Raw genomic sequence first — 12,220 nt, forward strand, 5'->3', positions numbered from 1 at the left:
GGAGATTTAATACTGGGTGAGAATAGCCCATGAACTGAATTGCACCATGTTAAATAGTATATTATACTGTATATTATCACTACCATGATTACTATAGGTGACTAATTAGAATGTATGGAAAAGAGTGTAACCTGAGCATGACATAAATGGTATGGAATAAGGGGTGGATAGATGTCCTGGTTTCAGTTAGCACAGAATTAATTTTCTTCCTAGTAGCTGGTGGAATGCTGTGTTTTGGCTTAGAATGAGAAGAGTGCTGATAACACCCCGATGCTTTAATTGTTGCAGAGCAGTGCTTATACGAAGCCAAGGACATCTCAGCCTTTGCTCTGTCCTGCCAACGGGCAGGCTGGGGGGTGCAGTAAGAGCTGGGAGGGGACAGACCCAGGACAGGTGACCCAAACTAGCCAAAGGGGTATTCCATACCATCTGACGTCATGCTAAACAATATATAGGGGTGGCTAGCCGGGGGGAGGGGGCCGGACTGCTCGGGGTTAGGCTGGGCATCGGTCAGCGGGTGGTGAGCAATTGCATTGTGCATCACTTGTTTGTACATACTATTATTACTTTCGTATTATCACCATTGTATCATCATTATTATTATTATTATTATTATTTTCCTGTCTTATTAAACTGTCTTTATCTCAACTCACGGGCTTCACTTTCCATTTCTCTCCCCCGTCCCAGAGAGGGAGGGGGGAGGGTGAGCGAACGGCTGCGTGGTGTTTAGCTGCCAGCCGGGTTAAACCACGACACAAGGACAGACTCACAGGCCTGTAGTTCCCTAGGTCCTCCTTCTGGCCATTCTTGTCAATGGGCATCATATTTGCTAGACTTCAGTCAGCTGGGATCTCGCTGAATAGCCAGGACTGCTGATAAATGATGGAAAGTGGCTTGGTGAGCACTTCTGCTGGCTCACTCAGTACCCATGCGTATCTAAGTGGTGTAACAGGTCACTAACCATTTCCTCTTGGATTATGGAGGCTTCATTCTGCTCCCCATCCTTATCTTCCAGCTCAAGGGGCTGGTTACCAGGAGAACAACTGGTCTTACTACTAAAGGCTGAGGCAAAGAAAACATTAAGTACTGAAATTAAGATCTGAAATTTAGGGATTTCCTGAGATAACTTTATATCTGCATCTTTGTTTTCAGTAGCCCTCAGCAGGTTTTTCTTCTGTCGTTATGTCTAGTTGTTTATTTGGAAGCAATTTACTTTTTGTTCTCTGTAATATGGCCTGCATAATTCTGCTTTTTAGGAAAAAAAAAGTTAATTCTGTCACTTTGCTTTAAACTTGCTGTCTGCTTGGGTTATTGGATGAGTCTATGTTCTTGTATTGTGAGATACAATGAAAATAATTCTGTATTCACCCTCTGAAGGTACTTATGTATTACAGGCATCTATCCTATCTCCCTTCTTCATTTTGCCTCAGGTACTGTTTTTCCAATACAGTCATAATGTTTAATTCTCCTCATGAAGAATCAGTACAGTATGTTCAATCATGATCATTGCCCTTCTTTCTGTCTACCTGTTGTAGTTCCAATGAAAATTTTTTGAGGCAGGGAGGTGGGACTGCTTGCAGTATTCAGGATGTGGATTTGAGGGGTGCATAATGATGCTTTGTATTTTGTTCTGTAATTCCATTCCTAATGTTTACCAGTTTTGACTTTATAACTGCAATTAGCTTGCATATGCTGTAAATCTCTTTCTGAGTAGCTACAGCCCATAGGTTAGTATGTTGTGTTTCCTCTGGTCATGGCCTTCATTTGTCATTTTTTGACAGTCGGTCAGTCAAATGTCACTTTTGCAACACTTGACAGTCACCTTTAATTTTTACTAGTTTGAACAGTTTTGTACCACCTAACTACTCATCCTTCTTTACTGAATTTATGAATATACCAAAAAGCACGTATCAGCAGTATTTTGCTGGTAATTCCCAGTCTTGTTGAGTATGGCCACTTTTTTCCAAAGAATGCATAGGATAACCTATATGTTGGTACAATGTTTATAAGTAGCTGTAAATAGTTGTAAATCAAGAGAAATACGTAGTGAAAGAAATCAGTAATATGATTTGATGAAATCTTTCTTATATTTGCTAATGATATAGATAAGAGGATTACCAATAAATGTGTCAATGAATTTTAATGTTTTTAAAAATGCAGGAGATACCTGATTTTTTAGTACCTTACTGGGAAAACATAGAAAATGCATATGTCAGCACCATCAAAGCTATACTTAGATGCCTAAGGGATGAACAGCACTCTATAATTTATTACTTAGCAGACATTAGGTGAGTAGAAAAAGTACCCTACCACTTTAGTATTCATATTTTATATTTTTCATCTGGCATTCTATTTGTATTTTAACATTACAATTTTTTTTTGCCATAATTTACAGAAAAAATTTCCAAGATTATTTAAAGCGCCCAGATCTTAAGCAGGAGTTTGTATCTCAGTGGCAATCAGATTTTAATTCAATTGCTGATGACCTGCGAGAAGACGAGGAAACAAAAGCAGAACTACATCAAAGAGTTACTGTAAGTTAATGACAAAAGTTATAATATACCCTATCGCTTGTTTGTATACAATCTTAGTGTAACATGAATGATATTATTATTTACATTTTTTTTGGCTCCTTACCACTCTTCTTAAACTAATTAACTTCTTGTTGTACATAAAGTGATATGTCACAATTGGTATGGCTTGTGGCCATGCCTTTCTTATGTCTTGCTTCTTTGTTTAAGTTAGACTGTCATATTCTGGTACATTTTAGAGTAAGAAGTCTGCTTTCTTTTTCTTTACATTGTATGGTTTTCAGAGATGTTACTTATAGTTTTGGTCATTTCCATAACATTCTGGCAAATCTTGTCAGCCATTTAGTTTTTCCGTAAATGAGATATGGTAATATATGTGTTCTAAAGCTGATTCATACAAAGTACAGAGAATTTCTGTGAAATGTTTTGATGCAGGTAAGTGTTTGCTCTCATACCTCCCCTGAGAGCTCTTCACAGAAATACATAGCTGTAAAGGTCCTAACAAGTTCGGAGCCAATTTAAACATAGGCAGGAAATGGAGCTATCTTTGAATTTACTGGATTCCCACTTCAGAACAGACATAAACAGAATTCTACACTATCCTATATTGCTTTCAGAAGAAAACATACTTCTGCATGATTTTTCATTGAAATCAAGTCAGGAAATGCTCCCAGAAAAGAGAAGAAAACGACAGACACATTTTTAGTTGTAGGAAACATTGGTAGAATTATAGATTGATTCACAAAAATGGAAAAAAAAAACAGTACCTCCTTTTATATAACATTATTTCAATAGGATGCAATAGAAGACTTAACAATCATCATTCATATTCCTAATTTCCAGTAAATGGAATTACAAAAAAAAACTGGAATCCCTCTGTCTTATATTTTAGAAAGCTAAAATTTTAAGTATTTGACCTTTCGCTCATAACAGAGATCCTTGTTTGACATTCTCCATTTCAAATTAGGCTAAGAGGATGAGATAGTGCTATATTTTCTTGACATTTAGGCAATGAGTCTCAGGCACTGTGATAATGCTAAGCACCATAAGTAAGACTGTTTGTAGTCAAGGCATGACTACCAGGAATTCTGTTTCCAAATTCCCCATTCTAGTCCTTGTGGATTCCAAACCTGTGGGTGAATGTGAGGATGATGCTTCCTCTGTGCGTTTAGGCCCATCAGTTGTACCTCCGCAAATGTGAGAATTCTGTCATTCATCCTTCTGTGTTACTAGAAAAGAAGAGAGAGGAAATGAAAAGGGCTGGAATCTGTGGAATATATTTCCTTAAACATTTCTGCTTTCCCAGACTGTTGAACTCTGTCATCTCAGCTGGACCCTTTCTGAAACACCATCCACACTGGAAGCTGCCATGTTGTGAAACCCATAAACCACATTTCTCTGATACCAACTGGAAAATGGAAAAATACATCCCATCTTACCATGTGTGAAAAATCCCTCAAAGGCTTTTACATCGAAGGCTCTGACATCCAAGGCTTTGGCAACCAAACTCATAACAGAATCACCACACATAAGATCTCTGTTACGCTGTCTTTTATCTATTTCTCCCACTTCCCACTCATGACTTTGCTATCATCTGATGTGTTCAGTCACTTGATCCTACTACATCTCTTGCCCCGTATAGGAGACAACTTAGCACATGCATCCATTTTTCTTTCTTCCTCTACCTGAGTACAAAGAAAGAAGGGGAGAGAAGCTGTTTCATTTTGAAATAAGATAGAGTGGTGAGAGAGAAAAAGAAGAGACACATAAAACATGTTTTTGGCTTCTCCCTGAAAAAGATAGCTCACCATCTACTTTTCCAGCTGTAGCCACTATTTACAGTAAATCAAAACTGTGACCTGCATAAGATGAGAACCAAGAAGAAAATGCTGCTTGTTACTTGTCGCAGGAAGATACTCTAAAGAACTGTACATCAGTACATGTAGATATTCCACATGTACATGTGGAAATGGTAGTGGGGAACAGAAGGTTTTCATGCATGTTTTATGCTTACTAGGTTCTCAGTGTTGACAGTGATCTACATAGCTGCTGTTAGATGTAGTAAATTGGAATGGGCTAAAGTTGTGCCAGGGGAGTTTTAGGTTGGATGTTAGGAAGAACTTCTTTACCGAAAGGGTTGATAGGCATTGGAATGGGCTGCCCAGGGAAGTGGTGGAGTCAGCATCCCTGGAGGTCTTTAAAAGACATTTAGATGTAGAGCTTAGGGATATGGTTTAGTGGAGGACTGTTAGTGTTAGGTCAGAGGTTGGACTCGACGATCTTGAGGTCTCTTCCAACCTAGAAATTCTGTGATTCTGTGAAATTAGTGAAGAGCACTTAGTTACTTAGTTATATAACACCATCCATGTTAAAGCAAGAATAGAATGGAGCTATGCAAATAGCAGAATGTTTGAATAGTGAGATGATTTTCTCAGGATCACTCATATTGCACATCCCCTTAGAGTTCTCCTTATACTTATATTGCAAACCCTTCAAGTGGAAAGTTGCTGGTACTGTTAGGAGCTTAGCTACTCTTGTTCTGAAGTCTTTGTCTGGCTTAGATAGGGCTTTGCTTGGTGAAAGCAAGGCAGCCTAGTACTGTCCTATGCATTAATCTTATACCTCTGGAGTCTTCTCTTTGGCATGCTTGTAAAACTACTTTCTGTCAGCTGTCTATAAGCACATAACTCTTGGACCAGGCTTAGACTTTAATAACAATTTAAAAAAAAAGAAAAAAAAAGAGGAAGATGCCTTGCACACAGGCAAAAATATAGTTTTTAATAATAAATAAAAATGTATGTGTGTTTTATTTCATAGTTATTTCTCATATTTTATTTTGTGTTTCAGGACTTAAGAGATCTTCTCTGGGATATCTGTGATAAAAGAAGGGAAGAAGCAGAGCAGGAATGTACTGATATCATGAGTGATGGCTGGTTACTGGATCATAAGGGGATCGCAATAAACCATTTTTTTTCACTTATGCAGGTATGATATAGACTCTACTATAGAGTTTGCAATGGAAGTAGACAACGAATTAGATTTGGAAGACAGTAAGCCTCAGAGGAATTTCATGTTTGGCTTTGAATAAATGAGGGATCAAGAATTAGATAAGCAAATGTTCATGCCTCTTCTGATTTTATCTAGAATGTTAGAGATGTGTGATTTTATCTAGAATGTTAGAGAAGTGGATGACAATCCATATATTTACCCATTTTGCAGGCAGAAAAATTTAAGAAAGACACCATTGTTATTGTCCAACACCATGAACTTTCAATCTGTAATGCATAGTGCTACTTTTGAAGTTTTATCAGTCCATTGAATTATCTGAGTTTTGTAACAGAAATGTTAAAACTGATTATACTTTTGTGATCACGTTAATATCAGTTTTTTATGTACAAATTACATAATTGACCATGGTTGTAGACACACTTACGGCTAAGATTGTCTTGTGTTTCCCATATCAAGAAATTATTTCAGTTGTAACTTCACCAGTGTGGCTTGAAATTTTACCTAGTCTTAAAAAAACATATATAGTTGTGAGCAATGTTTTTGAGAAAGTGATGTTATTTGTTATTCTTGAGAAAATCCATTGAAATGTGGTGCAGCTTTCACACATCTAACTTCACAGTTTTCACAAGTCCATCTTCACTTAGGTGGCTCTTCCCTTCCCAACAGTATGCCTTCTCATTCAGCCAGACTGTGAATTACTTCAGTTCCTGAAGTAAAGTAAGATTTATTTTCCTGTGACTGCCATTTTTAGGTAGATAAATTGGGTTTAGGGCTGGAATGGAATGGAATGGAATGGAATGGAATGGAATGGACAGGCATTTCTGTAAACTGAGTGATCTTGCTTTCAAAGTTTTGGCAGCATTAAAGAAGGTGGTGAAATCAGTGCTTTAAACACATGCCATGTTATGCTAATTTAGTTGAAAAGTCAGGATGAAAAAGTACCTTTGGTTGGGCTCCCTGACCTCTAACTCTGTGTTATTTTTATAGGCTTATTAAACAAGGGAACCACTCTCTTATCTTACATGAATGTTGTGGCAATCTAACTAAATTATAGTAGGGAAATTATTAACTCTATTTTCAACGAGCCTAAATAATGCCACAAATAAAAACTAAGGTCATTGACTAAACTAAGAGATCTAAATATCAAATACCTGCTGACTAACTGAACAACATTCATTAGGTTATTTATATGATTGTGTATTTAAATTCTGTATCTTAAATAATATGTGCAAAGAAGCCAAATTAAAATAATATCGCTGAGCTTAAATCTTGTCTTTTTCTATTTTTATATTCATGTATAAGTTTGCAAGCTTAATTCTCTTTGGCAGAGTTTCATTGACATGTATAATGCAGTCCAGAAGAGATTCACTATGAATCTAGTTTGATCTGTCTTCTGTGGATATGCAGAATAGACTCTTAAGATGAAAAATATATTAACAATATGTAATATTTATGTTTTTCCTTAAGAAAAAAATCATTTATTCTTTCCTTATTTATTATCCTTATTTATTTTCCTTACTTAGTATATACTCCCCAAATTAAATGAATTATTGTTACAACTACAAAAATAAAAATATAATAGCTAAATCATTAAGTTATGGCTTTGTTTGAGAAACAACCAAAAATAGACTTTGTTGGTCTTGAGTTCTCCTTTTGCGGGTTTTTCTGTGGGAAGCTACATATATTCTCCAGGTGGTTTTGTTACTGTATAAACATATAGATTTGTAAAAAATCCGTTTAACAAAGTCTTAACCTTAGGAAGGTTATATCAGATTTCTTTCCGCCCTTCTTTGTGTGCACTGTCATAATATAAGATATTTTTTCCTTAACTTATGGATAAGTGCTTTTTTACACCACAAAGGTTTTATTCTTTGTTTTGTGAATGTGGTTTTGTGCATTTTCCCATGAATTTTGTCAGTTAGAAACTAACACTGTTCTGTATCAATAAATCAAAACATGACAGGTGTTAAATGTTTTTTGAATCTTGATTTCTCCTGAGGAGATTCACAGAAAAAACCTTCAAGGTATTTAGGTGTGTAAAGTCTGTTGATTTCATTGTCTAGGATAAACTGTGTGGCTTTTAAATTGTTTTGTCCATCACTTAACTCTTTTTATTTTATGTTATTAAGGATTTTATTTATTTTGACCAAAGTGATCATTGTAGTTTGTTGGTGCTGGTATACTTACTAGCACAGGAATACACACACATGAAAATATATTATAATTAAATTTAATGTATCAAACATTGCTTATTGGAAATATTTTTCCTATTCTAACAACTAAGATTTTTATCATTGTTAGAAATTCTTGCGTGAAAATTAAGAATGTAAATTTCAAAGACATTGTTGATGCCAGTGGAAATTGTGTTAAATACAGTATAAATATTCAAACAAATATGGTTATGTTTGTCATTTTCCCTAAAACTTTTATGTTTTAGAATTGCTTTTGTTAGTGTCTATTTAAAAATGTAACAGAATTTTGTTCTGTCCTGTTTTGAATTTCAATCTTTCTGTTCTTTCTTCTTGAGGTTGAAGTGGATCGTTTCCAAGATACAAAGAGACTTCTTCATGATTATTACAAGGCAATGGAAGGAAAAATCCCAACAGATGACAGTCAAAATTTTACTAGACTCCCATTGCTAGATATTATTGATATAGAGCAGAAAGAAGATCAGAGCAAATCAAGAAGGTAGAAATACATTATTAAATCATACAAATATCAAAAATTATAAGGCATTCATTGCTTTATGGGTGAATGTGGAAATAAATGTGGGTGTATTTCAAAGGATTGGGAAATAAGAATTTTTAACTACTGACAATAGTTAAAAGATGAATCTTACATCATTTTGTACATTTAAGTTATTCCTGATTTTTGACTGATCATTTCATTTTCACATCATTTTCACTAATACAACTCTGAATTGTAAAATGTTTCAAAAGCTGCCTTAGAAAGAAATCTGTTCTAGGAATATTTCCTACTTCCCTCTGCATTGCTGACAGTTTTCAGCACAATCCTCATGTAACTAACTTAAATACTATTAGAGAGCATTAACAGTTTTAATATGTGCACAGACAAACGTAATGAAATGGGTCATGTAATGACAAATATAAATCAAAGCAGCCTAGAAAAACTCACAGAATTGAATGCAATATTAAAGGTAACGGATACCATCAAATAATTTGACAATATCAAAAACGCTGTCAACACCTATATTTTTTAATACTTACAGTTCATTTAGAAAACATCTGAATAATGAGGCTGTGCTTCTAGCCCACATCATTAGATCACACAGACATGTGACATAGTTTTATCCCTCTATTATTATTCCTTAGTTTCTATAGTTAAACTAGCCAATTTTCTTGTCATGCACACATTTTACCACTAATGGTCATAAGGAAAGTTCATCCTTTTTCTGTTGCTGTGATAAATTTTAAAAATAACATTTCATTCTCTTTACATATTCTCCAAAATAGTTATAAATTATCTCATTACAAAGGGAAAGTGATTTATGCCTTATATTTTATTTTTCAGGATTCCTCTAGTTTCTGTAAAACTGCATTTACCAGAAACAAATATTACCAAGTCAAAAAACAGGGGAATTCTACTGAAGAGTATTAAGGATGAAAATTCTTCTGAAAATGTAGCAGCCACTTTTGGCAAAGATGAAAATCTTATTTCTGATACATGGCAAACAGCAGTAACAGCAGTATCAGATATGGTGAGGAATGTTTTGTTTACTTAAAGATTTCTGGAAAGGACTGTCAAGGCTTCTCATTCAGTATGTAGCCTGGACACACAGCCTTCGCACTGTGTATCACAGTTTCATGTGTGTTACTCCCCTACTGATATTTCCATTGAATACATCTTCATTTCTATGAGGTAATTGTTGGATCTGTGTATTATCAGATCTGCAGAATCTCCATATTTGGAACTGACCCTTTCATTCCAGTACAGAGAGAAATACTTTGAATGTTGGCTCTATATATCTACTTCTTCCATGATAAACTCTCCCCTAATTCTTCTATAGAACCATGAGAAGGATGTCTAATCTTGGGATACAAGTTTTGTTCAAAACTTCAAAAACCATGGATACATCCTTTTTTATATATAGCTAAAAGTAAATGAGATTGTTCTCTTTTTTTGTTTCTTTGTTTTGTTTTTTGCTTTTTTTTTTTTCATAATGATCATTTAAAAACAATTGAAATTCTGCAGCCTTACAGTGTAACTGTAGTGTTGCTTGTGTACAGTCTTACATTTCACATCTGACTCTTACTTTTCACACCTTTTCCCAGAGTAGGTAGATAGTGGATTACAAGAATTAAAACTACCATCTTTGTCTTAAACTTTTGCTGTACAATTTTATTTTTGATACAATGATTACATTCTGATTATTTATTACTTTAAATATCTCTTATATTTAAGTGTGTATGTCTTAGCTAGTACTTGCAGTAAGTATAGGCTATTTAAAACAATAATTGGATAGTACTGATGCCATTTACTTGACTGTGAATATGATGTGAAGGTAACAGCTGAAATGAAGTCATGGGAGGAAGAAAAAGAACAGCAGCTAGATCTGAAAGAAGATCTGAAGTCTTCTCAGACCACGTCAGGCAAAGATACAGGGAAGAATGCCAAAGATACCAAAAAGCTTTCTCCCAAATCACCTACTAAAAAGAAAGGTATTTGAAATGCAGACTTTGTTTTAGAAGTGCTTGAAATTACTGAAATGTAAATGTGACAGTAATATGGGAAGGGGTAACCCAAGGTATTTAGTTTATATTTAATTTCTCTTTTGAAATGTCAAATATGTGAAAAGCTGATGATGATAAAGGAATGCAGAGGCTGTTGAATGACAGTTGGGTATATTTAATCTTATGTGTTATCGTTATTATTATATATGGATTGATATTCAAAATAAAAAGTAAATATTAATTTTTATCCATGTGCTGTTGTGGAATGAGAGAGTTAGAATTATGAACTTTAACGAACTCCCATTGAATTCCTCCTACTTTCCAGTCAAGCTAAAATGTTTCAAACATAAAAAAAAAAAGAACAAAATCAAGACATTAGCCAATATCTGAAGATATTTCTGAATGAATTCATTAGTAATTATAGTAGTTTAGATCTACAAAGGTCCATCATTTTAAAATGTAACTTAAAGATGGTGTAAAGAAAATAAAATCTAATAGCATTTATAGTCCTAAAAAAGAGTAGGTTCCTGTTGAGGTAGATCTTGCAAATAGGCCTGGCAAGAGTCTGTCCTACCCTCTTATTTTTCACTGTGCATGTAAGAATACAAACTTTACTTACACAAGACAAAAAGACCTAGAAGACTCTCTGTCTTTAGCTTAGTAATAATCTAACAGTCTGCTGGGAAGACTCCTGTCATTCAATGCTGTTTACACATTTTTTCATAAACACTACCTTGAGCAGGTAGTGGTTTAAGTAACTGCCATAACTTTCTGCAAAAGTCATAGCTTATGCAAGAAGTTAGTTTAATGGTATGAACCTTGTGTCTTTTGTTAAGACATTCTGCAAATCAAGAGAGGGGCTTGAGCCCTCCATGTGTGGGGGTAACCTGAAGTGCAGGTGTTCCATTTCTTGTGAGAAAGCTGTAACTGCAGAGTTATTTTGCATAAGGCAGGTAGCATTTTTTCTTTGGCAGACATTTTATTTGCAATGTACTCAGTCCTGCCTCTCTGGTTGAGTTGTGCTCATACTACAGTGAACAAGTATGGCCTTGCAAATACTAAGCTGCGTGGATACTGAACCTGCGAGCTCCAGGGAGATTTAGCTATGTACTTAGCTCCTCAATTCAGCCAAGAAATTCATAGATGTTTAGTTTTCTAAAAAAGATTTGTGATAAAAAATCAGCAGCTATCAGCTCTTGTATGCTAAGTGGCTATGTTAGGCTTTTGTGGATTGCTTCTTGGAAGTAATTTTTTTTCAGATCTGGTACTAGATTACTTACCTGAAGTCACAAAAATGGGAAGTGACAGAAGTGTGACTAGAACTCAGCTGTGAACTCCTTATGATACAAAATCAAATATCAATTGATGCTTGTTTTATTGTTTATTATGAAAACTGTTACTGTAGTGCTCCTGTAACATAAGACTTCCCTTACTTAGAACTACAGGCTAGTAACTGAGCATTGCAATATATCACATGTAATTTCATCACTTCAAGATTTAACTGTTTGCTTTATGTTTACATGTTTACCTTAGATATCGTGCAGATGCTATTGTAATTTTCTCTAACTGCTTCATCTGCTTTTCTTCTAGGATAAAGCAGTTACAAAGATTAATATTTTTGAATAACAGTCAAGGTGTTATGTATGCAGAAATAATTTTATGCATGATGAAATACTATGTTTACAATATGTGTTCATGGCTGTGTAAGCTAAAACAAGATGCAAAGGTAGCTCACGGAATGCTAAACTTGATTTTGCTGCAGAAGGAACAGTTATCATTTAAAAGAGGTGTATTTATATACAGACTGTTATGAATTGGTAGATTTTAAGGTCAAAGAGGCCATTTTGACTTTCCAGGATCACAGTGAAGGTGTATATGTTCAATCATGATTTTCCAGTCAGAAATACATTTTGGGATGTTGTTTAACCAATTTTAATACAGATGTATACATTGGACTATTTTTATGCAGCATTAATGTTAGCATGTCAT

The 12,220-nt window shown here is 34.8% G+C and overlaps 1 protein-coding gene across 1 annotated transcript in view; it reads left to right on the forward strand.

Moving 5' to 3' along the window:
• Positions 1-12,220, forward strand: part of SPEF2 (sperm flagellar 2) — a 72,531-nt gene that overhangs the window by 44,189 nt on the left and 16,122 nt on the right. Inside the window, exons 18-23 of the mRNA XM_082782832.1 lie at positions 2,161-2,288; positions 2,396-2,534; positions 5,379-5,516; positions 8,068-8,228; positions 9,072-9,258; positions 10,063-10,219. Of these exons, the coding sequence (XP_082638958.1) occupies positions 2,161-2,288; positions 2,396-2,534; positions 5,379-5,516; positions 8,068-8,228; positions 9,072-9,258; positions 10,063-10,219 (910 nt within the window). The remainder of the gene's footprint in view (positions 1-2,160; positions 2,289-2,395; positions 2,535-5,378; positions 5,517-8,067; positions 8,229-9,071; positions 9,259-10,062; positions 10,220-12,220) is intronic.

This window comes from Aythya marila, assembly GCF_965140915.1.
Source record: "Aythya marila genome assembly, chromosome: Z".
Classification (NCBI taxonomy): domain Eukaryota; kingdom Metazoa; phylum Chordata; class Aves; order Anseriformes; family Anatidae; genus Aythya; species Aythya marila.